The sequence below is a fragment of the Ammodytes marinus genome (assembly GCF_949987685.1).
Source record: "Ammodytes marinus genome assembly, chromosome: 18".
Lineage (NCBI taxonomy): Eukaryota > Metazoa > Chordata > Actinopteri > Uranoscopiformes > Ammodytidae > Ammodytes > Ammodytes marinus.
In genome coordinates, this window is record NC_137222.1 from 9709396 (window position 1) to 9729374 (window position 19979).

General features: G+C 38.6%; 1 protein-coding gene across 1 annotated transcript in view; it reads left to right on the forward strand.

Annotated features, from left to right (window-relative positions):
- Positions 1-2087: 2087 nt before the first annotated feature.
- Positions 2088-19979, forward strand: part of brinp1 (bone morphogenetic protein/retinoic acid inducible neural-specific 1) — a gene marked incomplete at both ends in the record, with an annotated part of 79875 nt that continues 61983 nt past the window's right edge. Inside the window, one exon of the mRNA XM_080047236.1 lies at positions 2088-2305. Coding sequence (XP_079903362.1) covers positions 2088-2305 — 218 coding nt within the window. The remainder of the gene's footprint in view (positions 2306-19979) is intronic.

Sequence of the window (19979 nt, forward strand, 5' to 3'; positions counted from 1 at the left end):
AAAGAAGAATTGTTCTCTTGCTGTTTTCCTACCCATGATCATCACCATACATTGGGATATTGTTTTTGAACCCATTAAATTGGAGCCTGCGGCTAATTTGATTTTTCCAATTAATAATTTTTTGTTTCTATTTTAGACATCATTGACTGTGGCATAATAATTCAGCAAATTAAACAATCTGAACCAATTCTTATCATCTTTCATTCACTGACATGACTGTCATTTTCTAAATTTTCTTGTGAAAATTAAAAAAACTCACACCCCATCTTTGCACAAAGGCAAGTCATTATCAGTCCCTTCTCCGCCCTGCTGTGCATTGTTTTGTTTCTGACAGCCAAACTTAAATTGGTTTGAGGTAATTAGCCTAAAACAGGCCTGTTAAGTAAACTGTCGTATCCTGACATTGTCACCAAGTATCTGGATGATAGGGGGGGACTTGTTTTCCTCATGTCAAATATGTAATTATAGCTGAAATGCATTTTCTCAGCTGATAGATTATACTGCAAATATGGAGTATAATTATAATTGGTTACACAAGAAGAGATATTTCTCATTATTCCAGATTGTTTCTGGCCTTTGGGGCCAGTATAGGTGAAACATTGCTTAAATAATAGAATACAAAATTAATTTAAGACATCATAAGAAGCTGACAAACACAATTTTAACTGTGATGTGACAAGAGAACACTCCCTTTTTAAGTATGCCACAGTGCTTTCTTTAACTTTTGCAATCAAGTGGTTCATCATCTATTTAACAGGAACAGATTAGGCCCATTAAATTCTCCCTGCTCTTTTATGATTTGTTATTGTCTAATAAACCATGAAAGGGGGAAGAATTTTTGCATACAGTAGCACTTGAAAGCACGCTGTTGGGCGCTCCACGGCCAGGGGCCAAAGTTCTTAAATGCAATTACTGATGAAAATCGTTTCCTTATCAGTAAGTAAGAGACATAATTTCACTGCCAAGTGGATAATAATGTTCACAGTCAATGAACAATCAGGAAATGTATCATTTTAAAGTCCTGAAATGGTCAAACTGTTTAAGATTTCTTTTTCAGTCACTTCCATGAAGCCGGTGTGATTATGTTAAATGTTGTGCTTTTATGCAGCATAATGGAGTTGTGGCTTCTTATTGCATTAGGAAATAACTGGGAGATTATGCTGTATTGCATATTATATATTTGTATCAGCCATACTACTATATATCCTTAGCATGAGTTACTGTACATGTGCTGTATGTTGCCCATTAGGTGAATATTATCTGCTGCCTCCAGAGACAAAGAAACACCAGAAGTCTGGCTTTGTTTAGATGTTTTTATTTTTGGATGATCTGTTATAGAACACAGGGTCACGGTAAGCACTATAGTGCCAACTTTTTAATAGTAAGGGCAATAATACAATCGTATTTACCACCATTTGCAGCTTTAGTGGAACCAAATTGCCTGCCTATTTTGTGTTTGATGAAATGGCAACATTTTGTACCACATTACTTTTAACAATTCATGAAGTCGCGAGTCAATAGTTGAACGTTTCCTGCACCAGTAATTGACACCTCTGGGTAAAAGGGAGATGGTGTTCTTCCACATTAGTGGCTGGGTGTCATAACATATCACAGAGCAGTCTTCTAACCTTGTCAGAACTTATCATGACACCAATTAGCTTTAAAAAATAGGGGAAAAAAATGAAAACAGCCATGCACACAGCTGAGGATGTACTTCATGCTCATCTGCAAAAGGGTAACAGTCCTTGTATGAAGAGGCACAATCTGCGTGGCTAACTAAAAAAAAAAGAATTAAAGAAACTCCAGGGACGCATAAATGGTGAACAATATGAAAACGAGCAGACAATAAATACACATCATGTCGCAGTAAAGTGACAGTGACAAGGGCACTGTCTTATTTGTCCGGGACACCACAATTAACCTTGCACTATGACATATTCTTGTGCCGCTGAAATAGACTTTGTCATGTAACAGCTCTCCTTTTCTGTGTCTCCCTCCCCCCTCCCCCCTTTTCCCTGTTCTCTTCTCTCCCATCAGGTCTCCACATAATGGAGCGAGAATGAACAGAGAGCGGCTTAAAAAAAAGCATGAACTGGAGGTTTATTGAGGTCATCTGCTTCCTGTTTATATGGGACCATATAACAGTTCAGTCTTCCCGCCAGGACCCATTGGCCAGTGAGCAACATGTCACCAAGCAATATGACTGGCTCATCTCTGACCGTGGACCTTTCCACCACTCTCGGAGCTATCTGTCCTTTGTGGAAAGATTCCGCCAAGGATTTACGACCAGATATAAAATTTATAGGTGAGTTTTTTTTTTCGCTTTAGGGCCGGTTGTGTATTGATGTCACACAGGCTTTTCTAAGAGTCTATCTGTTTTATTTATTTTTCTATTAGGAGATTTAAGTTGCAAAAAGCAATTTTAACCTATCAAGTGTGCATTCTAGTTTTAATATTTACTCGTGGCCACTCTCAGCATGGTGGACTGTTTTTCTTATATTGAGAGACTTTCCTTGACCTTTGCTAATACTCAAGTTTAAAGTATTTTTTCTGGAACATGTTTACTTTCTAATCACCCACACAGGCTAACTTGCAGAATAAAATAATATATCATATAATGATAATATAGCTTAACTTTTCCACACTTATATTCATTCTCTCTCTCTCTCTCTCTCTCTCTCTCTCTCTCTCTCTCTCTCTCTCTCTCTCTCTCTCTCTCTCTCTCTCTCTTTAAGAGAAAAAAACACAGAACAAACTCAACAAACTAGAAAGTAAAAAAAGGATCATAACATGGAGAAAAAAAAGCCTACACATTTATGCACTGGTATTAGCTTGTTGACAATGGCTACTGTGTCTGCAGCTAATTCTATTATTGACTGATAGTAGTGGCAGGTGAAGTGTTGCTGATCGACTGGTAAACAAATGACAACAGTTTGATATCTTTACTAATTCAACCAATAACAGCTGTTCTCCATTCCATTTAATGTTGCGCTTACATGAAGCTGGGAGACATCATCTACTCGTTCAACATAACTTTATGCACCAAGCCTAGACACCTAGGTAACCCTCATGACTCATCGTAATGTGTAACATTGGTGGAGTGCCCATTCAACGGTAGGGACATGATACCATTAGGCGGCTGTGTAAAACACATTTACATTAGCTTTTATAAGTCAAAGAACCAGTTTCCTCTTGCCAAATTGGACACCCCTTACCACTTGACTGGCTATTGATTAACCAAAAAAATAATGTTGTGTATTTTTTTTTGGCTCATAGTATGACACATTAAAAGGTGTATAGATGATTTGCGACAAAATAAATAAATAAATACATAAAAGGGTTTAGGGCACAATGTAGTAAGTCACACTGAGCTACAAGGCCTTTCATTTAAGGCAATGGAAATAGTTATCAATCTTTTATGCTTACCCTAGCCCGAAACTGTGTCAGGATCATTTCAAACCTGAACCTTGTCTTCTGTTCTTGCAACCAAATTACATTACATTGACATTCTCACCCTTATAGTTTTCTTCTCAGTTTTGCATCACACATTTCCTCATACATGACATGGCTACACACTCTTCTTTCTCCGAATGATGTGCTTTGATTTGCTTGCAGTCTGCTTAGAAGTACAGAAAGACTGAGACCACAGAGTAAGACAGTCAACTTCCACGTTCCTTTTGACTGCTCTACCACGGCATTTGTTCTCTCTTCCTCTCCTACGTCTCTCTTGCGTCTCAACTTACCACACAGCCCACACAGGTCCCCACTGGCTTTGGTGCCTTTTTTTGTCATACATACAGTAAACAAGACATTTGCATAATGTGTAAGTTGACAGAGGCGGATGTTGCACAGAGGCAGAAACTTCTGAAGCCATTTTTTTTCCCCCACAGACGTCGTTGAGCCATAGAGTGCTTTCTGTGATGCTGCAGTGATTTATTAAAACAGAGAGTGTGTGTTTGCATGCCGGTTGGCTGCTTGGAAATGTTGCTGTGCCCAGGTGGCTCCTGTTGTTGTTTCTCCCTTCTTAACAAAGTATTATTGGCCTCAAATTCAGCCTTCAGCAGGAGATATCCCTTTCCTTATGATGAGACAGTTTAATCTTGCGTTTAGAGGTTGAAATGTATTTCTCGTTAAAAATTGAAATAACAGCAACAATCCGCATTCACAACCGTCACTTCTCTCACTGCGTTTGCCTTAAAACACATCCTGTGCTATATAGTGTACGGTAGACACTGTGCTATACAGCACTGTTAAATGTAGGACTGTGTACGTCGAGTACATTAAAGCTATAGTGTGTAACTTTTTTAGTATTAATTAATGTCGGTTTCATTCAAGCCATCGCCAAACAAGTTGATGCAAAGTTGATTGTGCCTATGAGCTGCACAAAATTAATGCACCCAATAAATGTGTCTGCTGTTGATTCTACTGCTAAGGAAAAAACAGGCTTACCTCATGTAGATACGTCGTCAGTATTGTTGTTATAACGCATCATTCATCGTGAGGGCAAGATAAGTTACGCTCTAGCTTTAACATTATGCTTTTGAGCATGGAATACATATTTTGTAAGAAAATCATAGACTTTATTTGAGGCAAGGGTGTGAAAAACTCCCCCCCCCCAGAGATCCAAGCGTTTCCCAAGGATTCTCCCACCGACCCTGGGTCCATGGTTAATTCCAATGCTTAGCACATCTTCAGCTAGAGAGGCTGAGAGAAAATCAGTGACATCAGCTGTGCAGAGATGGTGTTTGGTTGGAATGAAATCATACACAGGCCCCGGTGCTTCTTGGCACATGATTGCCCAGACGTGCTCTACTCCTAACCAGCAATGAGAACTGAATCGCTTTGTAAATTTCCCCGGGGACTTTTCTCTGCCTCGGCGATTTAGTGCTGGAAAGTGGTTGAATCAGATTTTGCAGAGAGACAAAAGCATCCATTCCTTTCGAGTTCTCTCTCTCTGTGTGTCTCTTATCGAGATAGATTACCTCGGAGGCACGCAGTGGGGACAATGCCAACCTGATCAGCCACAAACAAATCCGCCCCATCTTTAATAACATGGGCACCGCGCCTAATTCGAAGGATACACACAAATTTAGGAAGTGCCGGCCTCTTGTCTAGTATACTCTGGAAAAGGTCACAGTCGCTTGGAAGGGAAAGAGACATACCACAAGGCACCAATTATCCTCTTACTCTTGAAATGTGACTCTTATAGAAATGATTGGAGGATGCTATGTATAAATTATCATCAGCACTGAGCCACTTCTGACTGCAATCTTCAAACTGAATTCCTTTTATTCCCCCCTTGCTGTTAGCATATGCATAACCGTTCATTTTCTGTATGGTATTCATCAGTCACAAGAAAGCCACTTTTCTTTGCCGGCTGCGTTCTGCTCTTGTGTCGGTCCTGCAAGCTGAATAATGTTGCCTTGGTTAGTCGCGAAAATTCGATGGCCTGTTTTGCTCAAACTAGCATCACCGTTCGGTTGCTTGTACTCTATTATGGGGGTCGAATGTGTTTCAGATGATGCGTGTTCTCTCTTTGGTCTTTGTTCGTGGGCGCTCTATCTCAGGTTTTTCCGTGAGCCTGAGCGAAGAAAAAAGCAATATAAATGCAAATCTGGTCGCCATTAATGCATTTTAAAGGCCTTAAAAATCGGCATTGCACTGTAATCAAAGAAGCACAATGGGGCCTGTTATTTAGAATGAAAAAAATATTTATGAAAATGAATAGAATAGCCCCTGATTGATCAAGATTATCAAAGCCATGCTAAAGTGAATGCATGGAGAGGGTTCATAGAGCATGCTCTTGTATCAGGGCTCATCCAGGTTTCAAAACATATGGACAAAAGCCTACAATGACTAGTGTAAAAAAGAACACTTGGAAATACAATTCAAATGGAAAATGTTATCCATGGCAATAATAAAAACTCAACCATTTTTGTTCTTTAATTAAAAGGGTAAACACAATAATTGTTGTTGGGTCGATTTCATGCCTGAAAAGCTGGCAGAATAGGCTTAAATGTGTACAACCTTTAGGATGATAACATAATGTATAAACTAATTGGCAGTCACAGACTCATTTCAAAAGGGTAGTTTAACATAATTGCAAAAAACATTTCAATATATGTCACCATTCAATAGCACAGGCTCATTAAAAACGTTGGCTATTGCATGCAAATACATATATTAACAAAACAGGTACAGGACAGAGGTAACTCTCTCCTGTTACACATAAAGAATTTAATATTAGCTTCAATACCTCAGTTTATCTCCACTGGCCTAATAATCAGATGAGGTGATAGAAAGAGTAGATGCTTGATTTTTTATAAATATGTATCTTCTGACTTTAGAGCTATTTAAGTATGAATTTAAGTGAAAATTCAAGAGTTTACTTTACATTTTTATTCCATTTCATATTGTTTTTATATATGCTCAGCTTAAAAAAAAAAGAAGTGGGGTCGAAATTGTAAAGAGCTAAAGAGAACAGTTGGTCATTTTAGGTGGTACATTCACCTTCTTAGATACAAAGATGGATACAAATAGTATGTGCAGTGAATATAAAGCTACTGCTTATCCATGCATACAGTACATATTGAAAATAGGGGACATACTGTTGGTCTCACAAAATTAGACGGTATATCCTAATGTTTTTTTTTCTGTAAAATACCCCGTAAAATAATCATTGGAAAGCAAGTGACTGACTTTGTTCACTATATGCAAATGAGGTCAATGATTGCTTGGAAGTATTTATATCTTACGCGAATGAAGGCTCTAAATGAAATTCACACAGTGATTAGCGGACAGAGGCATTTCATGATTGTCTTTCAGTTTGTTTCCACTGTAAAGCACGTTTCCCTGTCATCTGTGTCTTTTGAGTTTTAAAATACGCAGTGTTTTCAACTATGATACCACAAAACATGACTCTCCATTGAATCTTTGATTACTGTCATAATTTGATATTTATCTGGATATTTAAAATGTACCGTATGTCCTCCAACTCGCTTCATAACCAAAAAGGTTTGACAGGCTTGATATGGTTATATTTAATGCAAGAACATCATGCATATCTGTAACGGAACATTTCCTTCATGATGCTAATTATTCCATGCTATAATCAGTAGTACACAGGCAACCACTTGGTTAGCACAAAACCTTCAATGAATAATCTGCACCTCTAATTTTCATGTGCAAACAACTTCTTTTATCCGGCGGCCACTAATTTAATCAAACAGATAGCCTTGTATTTTCAGACTCACTTCACCTTATCTGCCAAGCATAGCATTGCCTTTCACATTCATGCCATTTCTTAACATTATTAAATGAACAACATAAACAAAAAAAACATAAACATTTTGTTTAGCTCATGTGTTCAGTGTGTGTGTGTGTGTGTGTGTGTGTGTGTGTGTGTGTGTGACTGTCAGTGCTGATCTGGCCCCGTCTGTTTTAAAACAGGAACAAGGTGTAACATTTGTCCGACTCAGGTCTTGAATTAGTTTGGATGAGCCATCTGTAATTGGATAGAGGGAGGGAAGGCGGATTTGATGCAGTCGGCAGATTTGCAGAGAAGAGGCTGCAGCAATGTTTTATTCAGCAGGTTATAGCCAAAGGAAGAGGAGGAGGAGAGAGACAGACAGGCAGGAAGTCAGGGGGATGAAACAGACTGTAGGAAGAGGACAGACACATGCAGAGGTCTGATATGCCATTGGGCAGTGAGACAGGTGGTGCTAAAAATGTGTGATCAAGACAAAATGTATCTTAGTGCTAGAGACATGGATGAGGGTGAGTTCAGTATCTAAACAGGGAACCGGGAATCAGACAGGTAGGTTGGCAGTGAGGTCATCGTCAAGGTGAGAAAAGTGCACTTCTCTGCCGCAAACAACAAATGCCATTTATTATTAAAGTCGTCTCTGCACCTCAGCATAGCCGTGCTTAGAAAAAAATCAGGCTTATGATGTGTCAAAGTGTTTTCACTACGACCCGGAACTCAGACAAAGGTTCTGGGCACCACTAGAAAATTGCATTCTGTTTAAAAGTAATTTTTTAATCAAATGATGTCCTTATCTACTAACAGTTAGTGGGTGTCACAAACTTTTTTTAGCAGTGAGAGGGTGACATATTCTCCCACGTTGTGTTGGAGCTAGAATAGATGTCGAATAACAAAAAATCTTGATACTATGATATCCTGTATCAATCTGCAAAATAAACTAACTTTATTGCGCCGATTTAAAATTGACATTATCTGACTCACGCTAAACTTTGGCAGTTATTTACACCAAAGCAGTGACTTCACCAAAAGAAAATGTTGCTTTCTAATGTATGCAATGATTTTTTTTTCTGTTTAGTCTAGAATATTAGCTTTTTCCCAACAGCCCTTGAACACAGCACATGCAATCACACAAGTATTACCTGACCTGCTGACATGCATTCCTGTATTCTATGTTAATATGACATTTGCAATATATAAATTTGCTGTCAAATTCATATAGTTTCTATGCAGCAGTGTTGGAAATTTGGATTAGATGACTCATGAACATGCTGTCACCAAAGAGGATGTTGGCTGTCACGTCGCTCTCTGGCAGCAGACGCGAACCCCATATTAGCTGACTGCAGCAGTAACCACTTCCAACACTTGGATTTCGCCTCGGCCAATCAGGCGAGCTGAAATTCCAGCACAGCTTGTGACTGCTGTGCACCAATTACGTATTTTCTTTCTTTAAAAATTTTTTTTTTTATCACACCAGAGACCTGCACTGCGAGAGTGTTGTTTACCGCGGGGCACATGACAATATCACATATACGATGACTTGTACACAAGATCAAACGGCAGCGTTCGCACAAGCTGAAACATCTCACATTGGATTTACATTTTTATCTCTGCATCTAGCTCTCTTTCACACATGGGAACATAGACATAGACACAAATGAAGCAAACACAACGTTTAACCCGGAGCTACAGCGCTATTACAATCAATGGAGCGCTGCTGATACTTGCTGTTGATCTTGATCTGCATTTTTCCAGCTGCATAAGTTTGGGAGAATCAGGGGCTAATCTTGAGAGGGGAGGGAGTCCATGTCACTTCCCCTTTCCCTACCTTGTGGTAAAAAGCCCCCGCTGTGGGACGACAAAATTACTGGCAAGGAAGGGGACGGTAATTAGAGGAGAAACACAAGGCTAGAAGAAACTGTCAGGGTTAAGTACTGACTAATTCAATGCGTTGGATGCCTGTGCCACTCTCCCGTGAGAATGGCAATACAATATCACCACAAGCAGCAAGCTCTTTAGAGAGCGGACGCTGGGGCAGCCATGTTGCATAATTCCATTACTGTGATGTGTTGATCCAAGCTGCGAAATCATAGCCTACCAAATATTCCACTAAAGGGAGTCTTGCATTTAAAAGAAAAAAATATATATAAATCTGAAAGGGGCAATATAAATAATCATTATTAAAACTCTATCACATTGTACTGCAGACTGCTGGCCATGTATTATGCCATTCAGTGACTGCGATTAGCCAGTTTTTGAATTTCAATCCACCAAAGGAAATGTCAAGGATTCAAGAAAGTGATAACAATACTACTATTCTCTAGTTTATATTCTATCTTTTAAAGACTGTCAACCCATGCAGATGTTTTCATTTAAAAGGTTTTGAGGTTAAGGTGAAGTGGAGCTGAGGTTCGCAGACTCCATGTATTGAACAGAATCAAAGCTGTTGGTTGTGTCGCACTAACAAGTAAAACACAACCAACAGACGAGGATCAGGGACATGGCAATCAAGCATATAATTTACCAGCACCTTAACGTTCTGAGAAAAAGTTAAATCAAGCAAACTTTCTGAAAGCACCTTTTGTGGGCATACTGTGCAGAGGCTTTCAGATATAAAGTAAAATATTGTGTCATAAAAAAACCTAAATAATAACAATTATATGTCATGTAATATGTCATTTTATGAATAATTTGGTTTCAGTCAGACACTCTTGTGTCAAATAATTGACCATCAACAGAACACTTTGATATGGTTATATTTTTTTGGGGGGGGGGGGCTCTGATGTTTGAGGGAGCTCTGGGAAATCTGCTGAGAGAGCCAATCCCTCTAAATAAACACATACTGTACCAAAACATTCAATCTTTATTTAGGTCAATATTCTACCAACATGCCACAGAGGAGGTTTGGGGTGGTGGAGGGAGCTGCTGCAGCAAACAGCCCTGACATGAGTGTGATCATCAGAGTAAACAAAGATAGTGTTGGGTTTTAATATCCGGGCTGCATAGCTCCATGACTAGCCACATAGCTGTGAACGAGCCAGTCACTGTGAAGCATATCGCAAACAGTATGTGTGCGACTTCAGTGCGCTGCCTGAAGCAATTCAATGTTTATGTACTTGCATGATTCTTGCGATTATTATCCATATGTTGTAATGCAGGTTAAATTGCTTTTGATAAAATAATCCGCTAAATGAATGTTTTGTTATGTAACTTTAGCTAGTTGATGCATTTTAGATGCATACAAACTTAAATCATTATATATAAAAAGATGATAAGTCAATTTTCTCCCATAAACAAAAAGAGAGAAAACAATGCATGCACTCTGTGGGTTGAGATATTTACAAATTCCCAACTATTCTTTGAAGGCCTAAATATATATCGTCTCAGTGCATGTACCCAAAGTCAGCGCGGAGCAGCAGTCAGCTGAACACCTCGGCAGAGGTGTCCTTACTCTCTTGCTTCCCTGTTCTGCAGTCAGTGCACAGCTTTGATGCTTGGTGTAACCTACACAAACACAAAGAGGTTTATTCTCGGCCTCCCGCCGAACACCTGAGTCAGTTCACTTCCAGCAAAATGCTGAAAATCTTGGACATGTCAGTCTGTGACAGAGTCTACCGTACTGTAGGTATTCAGAAACATATTGAAGTAACTTGGCCAACATTACTTTCAATAGGGTGATGTTCTAACATTCTGGGAGCAGCAAACACTCTTGTTCCAACTTCTTTATTAAGATTACAACAGAATAAAAACTGTTGTGTCTGTTAACATTGCAGCTATTCAAACTCAGGTCGTAATTGAGCACAAGCAGTCAATTTGAATACAGGGTGGGAATAGAAAGGAATAACACATTGTAAACAGAAGGCTTGAAGACATGTTCTTCACAAATAATAATTCAATGTCATGGTGTCTCAGGTTGGAAAAACAATGCATTGTATAACATTTGTTTCAGTGTGCATACAGGGAGTTTCAGAAAGAGGTCACCGAGCTATAGCCAGCATGATATCCTCAGGACGGTTGTTCTGATCTCTATGGGATCTCACAGCAAAGGCCCGATAAGTGGGTTTAACAAGTAATGACATGTTTCTCATTTTCAGACTTGAAGCCGTGAAGCAGTAATCATTATATAGATGACTCCTGACTTGCCCATGCTTGTGTCCACTCTCACACCTCGGAAATTATATCTTAACAGCTAATGAATGAATTATAAAAGCACAGGAAAATACCCAGGAAATGTGCAAAACAAGACACTATACAGATGCCTCTTATTTACTTTTTCTTGAATACAATTTGTCCTTTAATCAAATTTAAATCCATTTGTAAATGTGTTACCTTGACATAACTAGCTATCAAAACCTTTCTCTCACGATCACACACTAAAGTTTGTCAGCGTAAACTGATTAAGTATTTGGTAATAGGTGTTGAAATGTCATGCTAGGCCTTGGGAGCAGCAGTGGACAAAACAATCTGAACTCTAAGTCTACTACTCTTTTCATCTTTAGCAACATGGCTTTATTGAATAATTATATTGTAATCTCAAGTAAGATAGTAATAAATACAAATAGAGACACACATGTCCTCTTTGGTTTTCTGCATACATTTTAATTGTGACTTAAGATTTTAATGAAAAGACCCCCAATTAACTGATACATGCATGCATCACATTGGTCTTTACGGCATTTGTGATATTAGGCAAACAGCCAACCACACACTGGAAAACGGCACCCTTTTTGTTTGGGATAGATAGATAGATAGATAGATAGATAGACAGATAGATAGATAGATAGATAGATAGATAGATAGATAGATAGATAGATAGATAGATAGATAGATAGATAGATAGATAGATAGATAGATAGATAGATAGATAGATAGATAGATAGATAGATAGATAGATAGATAGATAGATAGATAGATAGATAGATAGATGGATGGATAGATATGGATGGATGAATATCAATCGATAGATAGGTGGATGGATGGATGGATTGATGGAGAGATATATTTTTTTGGAGAGATATATTTATTCCGTCTCAAGGTTTCGTTCTGAGGGAACTGTCACTGTCCAAGGTGCGGAACTTTTCCCTCTGCACTCTTCACAGTGTGTGGTGCGATTGTTTACAAGTGAGAACAACAATTGTTTTGTTTTCATCTGATTTGATCTCTCAATGACATCAGTATCATGACTGTGCAGACGTCACATACTGTTGAATTACAGAGAGTGAATTAAATTGTCCGAAGCTTTTTTACTGATGAATATAAAGGATACAGGGATCATAATATTGATGGAGCTTTGGGATTTCATTTTACTCATTACACCAACAGCAAATCCAGTGCACAGAAGTCATCAACATAATGTGCTTTTATTTGGGGGTGTGACTGACAGTTATTATGGGGCAGATAGAGTTCAGAAGTAAATGGATGGGATACAATGAGCTGCATCTAGGGCACTGACAATAGCAGTCGTTTTTGTATTACTGCATGAATGCGTTGACCTTGGTCGGGGTTTATTTCATAATATGTACGTAGGGAGAACATTGTTAGTGTTTTCATTACAGGACTCAGAAGGTGATGGGGCGTTTCATCAACTGCGAACAATACAAAACACAGTATACAGGAGGGCTTTACACGCGAGATGGGGGAGCATATGGAAAGAAGATTAAATAATCCTGTAAATTGCGCTGGCTTTTTTCCACGAATGCAACATAAGCAGTATTTTCAAGGTGATCATTCAGCCATATGTTATTTTCCCGCGTAAAAAAATGTGTCCAATTATTTGTTGTGGAGGCTCATAATGATTTACATGAGATCTCTGCCCACACAGTCAGACTAGTTCATCAGCAGCAACTTCTCACATTACACAGTTAATTAGATTCAGACACATGCTCGTGTCACTCACCCGTGCATTGGCTTCCAGGCACCATGTCCCATCAAATTCTCGAGATTAAAGTGAATTAAGAGATTGTTTTTGATTAGATCCCATTTTCATTCCATTGCCTCATACAATTACAGCGTGCGCTAACAAAGCGATTGTGCCAGCAATCGCATCCCATTTAGTCAATCACGTTCCATTTGCTGATATGCTCCAATTAATGGTTTATAACTAAAATGCTTAATATGGAGTTAGATGGATAATCTTACATTTTTGCAGTAAAATAATCCCTTGAAGACTTGAGGAAAATTAAATTATTTTTGCTTAACACTTTCACTGGTTAAAAACTAATTTCTAACAAATAGCAAAATTAGTCAGTATACAAATGCTGTTTACTTCTGCTTTAACTTGACTTGATTTCTTCTGATGTCAGTCCATTTTCCGTAGACACTAAATTGAAGGATGATGCGGCCAAAAAGTATTTCAAATAATACTTACCAACAGCAGGACACAGTTACTGGAAAAGTAAATTCATTCACAGATTAATTTCTAAATTCTGGCAAGCATCTCCATTTCATTATCTCCACCTCTCCCTACCTCTGTTAAGACCGTACAACCGGCTTTTCTGAGCAAAGCAGAGGAGAAAATTAAATTAAATTTTGCCAGCTCACAAGAAAAGTCGGCAGACACAATCAAAAGTCTATCCAAACAGGGCCGCCATGCACAGAATAAGATTAAAGGCATATTTTTTTTTATATTTATGCGTGTTGATCTTGTAAATCACAATGACCTGTATCTAGCCTTGTCTACTCCAGATTCTCTCTCCTTTTGCCTATCCATTCCTCCCTTTCAATTGTACCAAAAGTGGTCATTATTGGCCAAATACCACCATTTCACACGGATGGACTCTGCAGGCATTAGTCATGTTGTGGGTCACAACAACTGAGGTTTTTGAAATATTTTAAAGGTTTTCTAGCAAAATAAGCAGCAATAGTCAAACGATCCAGCCCATGATAATGTTTTTGACTTTCACTTATACGATCTCGTATATAAGTACATGTTTAGATTGTAATCTACCTCTCTGATGGCTTTCTATTATTGGATATAGATAAACTATAATATATGAAACTATTTATATGCTAGAGTAGACAATGTTCACAGTATTATCATTTACTAGACAGACATGTGGGATTATTGATGGTAAATCTACGGGAATTTACTGTTAACACGTGCCTTAATTGATCTAAAACCCATTAGCTTGGGACGTTCACTTGGATATTTTTACATGGCCTCTCAGATGATGCTTTCTAGTTTTTATTTTTAACATTGTTTTAAAATAGCCCCTGCATCCCTGCATATTGTACACTGCTCTGTATATGAAAGCTAGCCCCTTCCAGTATTAAAGTGAAAATAAATAAAACAAGCACAAGCAAACAGTTCAGGCCGACCACAATAACATCCCACCTCTTTCTGTGCACTGGAGCATAGGATTAAGATTCATTTTATAGTATTTTGAATGGTTCTCGGTGGTTGGAATTCACACAGGATTTCAATTGTATCTCTGTCAGTTTGATTTATTACTGCCTCCTTATTACCATGAAAGGCCTGGATTTTTTTCTTTTATTTCATTCCGTTAAGATGCTGCATAATACTGTGGCAAGCAACACAGTAGAATAAGGATTCAGAGGACTCAGACTATGGGGGCTTTTCCCTGAGAAATAACAGTTAATACTGGCCCTGAAGAAACATGACATGCTAATCTGTGCAATGTGATACACTGGAAATGATGAGATTGCTTTTCAACCGAGATTTTCTGTTCATATATTGTCTTGCATTCACACTTTTCACATTGGCTACCAAAAGAAAACCCTGACTCAGCAAAGCCCTGTGACTTAAAACATGTGATGTTGAAGAAAACACTAGCGTATGTTTAGACCCAAATGATAAAATCCCTTTGATGTTTAGCAATCTTGTGTGGGGTTGCTGTTGTGCCCATTGACTGCTATTCACACCAGTTTAGAAACTACCTGATTAATCAGATGATTGTAATTTAGAATGGTGATGGGAGTTAGAGCACTGATGCAATTTTTCCTAGATTGCTATCTAACCATTTCCATGAAAAACTGTGACAGAAAAATGGCACCAAGCAGGAATGACATGGACACAGTTGTACAGGTTACTTAAATTAAAGTCACATAAATAATAACCCTCAATTTAACATATGTATTACGTAGGGCTGTCAAGCGATTAAAAAAATTCATCTAATTAATTACAGGCTCTGTGATTAATTAATCTAAATTAATCGCATACTTTTATGACACTTTTATACCTGTTTATAAACAGCTGTATAGCCTGCTCTCCTGCTCTCCGTCTCTCATAACTTCTGTCTCCACAACAGACAGCGCTGCACTGCCACAGATTCATTCACCATCGTCGTACTCATAGGCAAAAATATTGACACACACACACACACACGGGGCGGGTGTCCGTTTACGCGGGAGGCGAGACAGCTAGCAAACAAAATTGAGACACACACGGAGGAAGATTGAGAGATAGGCCTACTGTTTTGAACCTACATTGTTGCACGCACTAAATCAATAATGCACAGACACTGCGGAGAATAAAGTAAGATGTCTTCCTACCTTCATGCTTATTTTCCCGAAGCATCCCATAAACCGTCCATAGAGCCCTCGGCCCCGCCCTTTCCACTGCTTCTCTCTTTACTTTTCTCCCTTTCACCCGTGCGGGCCGCGTATGCAAGCTACAGGTGCAGCTCGGTGCAGCTGCGCACCACGTTTGCACCGGGTCAAAGTGCGATTAATCTGCGTTAATTTTTTTAATCTCGTTAATTTTTCTGTGATTAATTAATCGAAATTAACACGTTCATTTGACAGCCCTAGTATTAAGTCATTGTGAAAATGATTAGTTAAAATGCTATTAGCAAATACTTGGCAGGAACTGGTTAACATGAAAACAGGCTGAAGGAATGAAATTGAATGTTAACTCTGTTGTCAGTTATTCTGTGATTTGGTTTATGATCAGCGGTGGAAAACGGCACATATTCTGTAACAGTGTGCAAATGTCATGCTGGATATAGTTTGTATATGCATCTTAATGCCATCCACACATTAATGCCTACAGCAAGATAAGACATACGCTAAATGATAAATTAAATTTACAAAAATGTTATCAATCAATCAGTATTGTCCAGTCTCCACTAGGGACTGTCTCAAAGACCTCATGAAAGCTTACAAATGCAAAATATGACATATAAATACCATTCTATTATCAGTGCAGTGTGTTTGACCGCTTTAGCAAAGCATCTGCTGGCTGTCGGTTTTCTGTTTAGCTACTGATGGGATTTTTCAAACCAAAAAATTAGACTGTCTCATCCTCGAACAAGTCAAGGTAACATTGGTATAAATAAGTCCGTAGTTATCGACTCAGGACACAGTCAAAATCGGGTTAAAGTACTTCCAATTTATGTTCCTAAATAAACTCATAGACAAAGTCGGTCAAGCAGCAGCCAAAGCTCTGTCCTTGGATAGCAAAAGTGAGATCCCAAGTCCAACCCACCCTTTTTCCTGTCTTTATTTTTGCACAAGATTATTCAAGGGTAGTACGTTAAGTTAAGTTATCTGTGTGAGTCAATTTACACGAGGCACATTTAAATTTGTCTCTTTGCATCTCCCTTCTCAAGTTACCACACTTTGGAGCAGGTCAGAGCGCAGGGGCAGCCATAGAACAGCGCCCCTGGAGCACTATCAATAATAGAATTGCTTAGTATCGGCATCCACAAGCAGTATCTACTGTATATCGATATCCCTATCAACAATCTCCCAATGACACCCATCTGTCAATTGGGTTTTGTTTACCAGGTGGTTGCCCTCATGTGCTCATCCATTACTGGTATATTATACAAACTGCACACATGAAAAAAAGCAACCCGCGAAGCTGTAATTCATCGAAGCTCCTTGTTGGGAAGCCTCTGAAATGTGCCACACACATGTACATTCATAAACCCTGCTGGGTCCATATGGTGGTTTAGATGTAATAACATTTATTCTACATCCCTGAAAATGTATCATATCCAAGCAGTTGCGATCGTGCGGCAGTGTTTCTGTGTGGGAACAGCATGTACAGAATGAAAGGGAATAAGTCAATACTGTGTGGGAAGACAAAATCGCTTCACAAAGTCATTCATGGGGGAATTAGCATTATTGGATCAAAGTCTCCCCCATTCCTCGCAGCCTGCCAGCGTTTTCTGTTGAAGCCCTGGTGGTGCAGTCAGCTAAGGAGAGAACAGTGTGGCAAAGATTCAATCAGTAATGTCTATGGAATGTTTAATGGTCTTTAGTAAATAATGTACGATGCTATAATGGAAATAATCCATGAGTAGGATCATTTGCTAATTAATTTTAATACTATTATGCGCAAATGAGATCATCATTGTTAAGATGACCCCCCCCACCACCACCACCACCACCCCCCCCCCCCCCCCCCCACACACACACACACACTCCTTGTCTCTAATCATATACTCATATTGTCTTACCAGCCATTACTTTAAATTTGTATGTGTTTATTGTTCAATCTGTCAACAAAATAGGAGTTCTGTACATCTTTCCAGCAGACCAATTTTATGACTTTCTCACCTATTTGTCTGAAAGTCTTTAAAAATAAAAACATATAACAAAGTGCGCCTATGTAACACTCGGAGAGTAGTTGGAGAGCGCACTGCTTTTTCAATTGTTGTTCTTTTTTTAAAATTCTTTGTTTTGATGGATCATTATTTTTATGCTAATCGTAGAAACCGCTAATTAGCATAAGCATTTCTTCTGTGCCACAAAACGATGGAAAAAAGATTTTTTTCTGAATACAGACAATGTGGAAGTCAGTAATTGACCTTACAGAACTTGAAGCAGGCCTCTGAGAAATATTTTTTCTTTCTGGATATAGTGTTGCAGTCCTGCTAGCATGAAGCGTGCAGACTTTAGCTAAGTTGGAGCTGATTTAAGGGCAGGAATAAGATAGTCAGCTTATGTCTTCACTGCACTACTTTGATTGGTTGTTGGAAATGGACTGTTAGCCTCTGGAGTATTTTGTTTTGTGACAATGCATTGACTAGTAATTCAAAATGATGTTGTTTTGTATTGTATTCCTTTTCAACTAGCAATTGAACCACGACTGTACAAACAAGTAGTGAAACAAATGACAAAAGATGAAAGGGTTATCCTTCTTCAAAGCCTGAGAAATGGATGCCATGTCTGTTCCTCTCTCACATCAGTAGGAGCAGACAGCATCCGTAGAAAACACACACACACACACACACACACACACACAGTTTATTCAATGAAGTTTTGCATTTTGGCACCATAAAAACAACCGGAATCTTGAGGGGAAACAAATTAATCTGTTACATTTGTGGAAGATTTATTATTTTAAAATAAGGGCTTTGTTTTAGATACAGCCATTAGACACACAAAAAAAATTGTATGTGTATTTTTCATCCTGTCCATGTCCCTCTTGGAACTTTGCAGGTAGCCTGTTGCATTAAGTTTAAGGTCAATTATATACTGGACGTACATACAAACAGTGAATGGTGACAATCTAGTGAGCAAACCACACGTTTTTCTCTGATTTGATCCTTTTTGAATTACAAAACAGTGCCATTGCATTATGGGAAAGAATAGCAGAACCAAATACCGCTCCAGTCAATGATAAGAACTTCAGAGTATGGATAGCCCATTGGCTTTTGGAGGCTTTCAGTGGACACTAGAAGGAAAAGAACAACATAATGTAACTCTGAATTAAACATTTGGTGTGACTTGATAAATATTGTATCCTTGTATGTAGTGATACTTTCAGCATGATGAATATTGTATCTCTATTTATAAGTAAACACCTTGAGGCCAGAAATAAAGACATGTTCTTTTAGAGTATTTCTCTCTGCACTTTTTCAATGTTTTTACTTTAGCATGTGTGGCTTTTATGTGCCACACTCATCTTCAATTAGTCTCCTTGTCTCAGACCATTTCATTTCACAATCAAGATGTTGTTGATTTGAATTGGGATAGTTAAAGGAGAAGTAAGTGATATGGTCCTTTTAGCTAACTTCCTGTCAGTGACGGCAGTTAGCAATCCCTTCCCTTGTCCCTACATCACCATCACATGAACGAGCAGCCGTCTTCGTCAGATAGTGCCGCAATAGAGAGCAGCGTGTCATCGTTCACGGGCACAGAGACCCGCCTCTTTATGGCGCTCTGTCTCCTGATTGGATCAAACGAGCGGCATACTCATAATTTTAACAGTGACTGGCAGACCTGTGTTATGAACTGCGCACACTGTTTAAGTGATTGCTGTATGAATATAGAGTGATTTAACACAAGTATATTTACAAGAAATATCACACTTGTCCTTTAAATGTAAAAGATGTGACTTTGTTGCCCTACTCAGGTTATGCTACTCTATATTCAGCCACTATTGCTGTTTTATTACACTATCAAAGCAGCCTCAATAATACATTATTATTTTATAAATTATAAAATTATTCTTGTCTGCGATAGACAGGCTCACTATAAGTAATGCTACTACAACTAGAGTATGATGTAACTCGGTACAACATATGAAGAAAAACGGCAGGCACAGAAATTACAGCAGTGTTGAATCATCACCTCTGTGACACGGTCTGTGTAGTACATGAACATTATGAACAGAATGTATAGAACACAAAAGGGCTGATGCCTCCCGCTTCCCCATCCTCTGTATGTGTTGCTGGGGAGCTTATAACACTGTGTTCTTCTGAATGTAGAACGATACTCATTTCGCATTTCAAATATTTCTGAATTT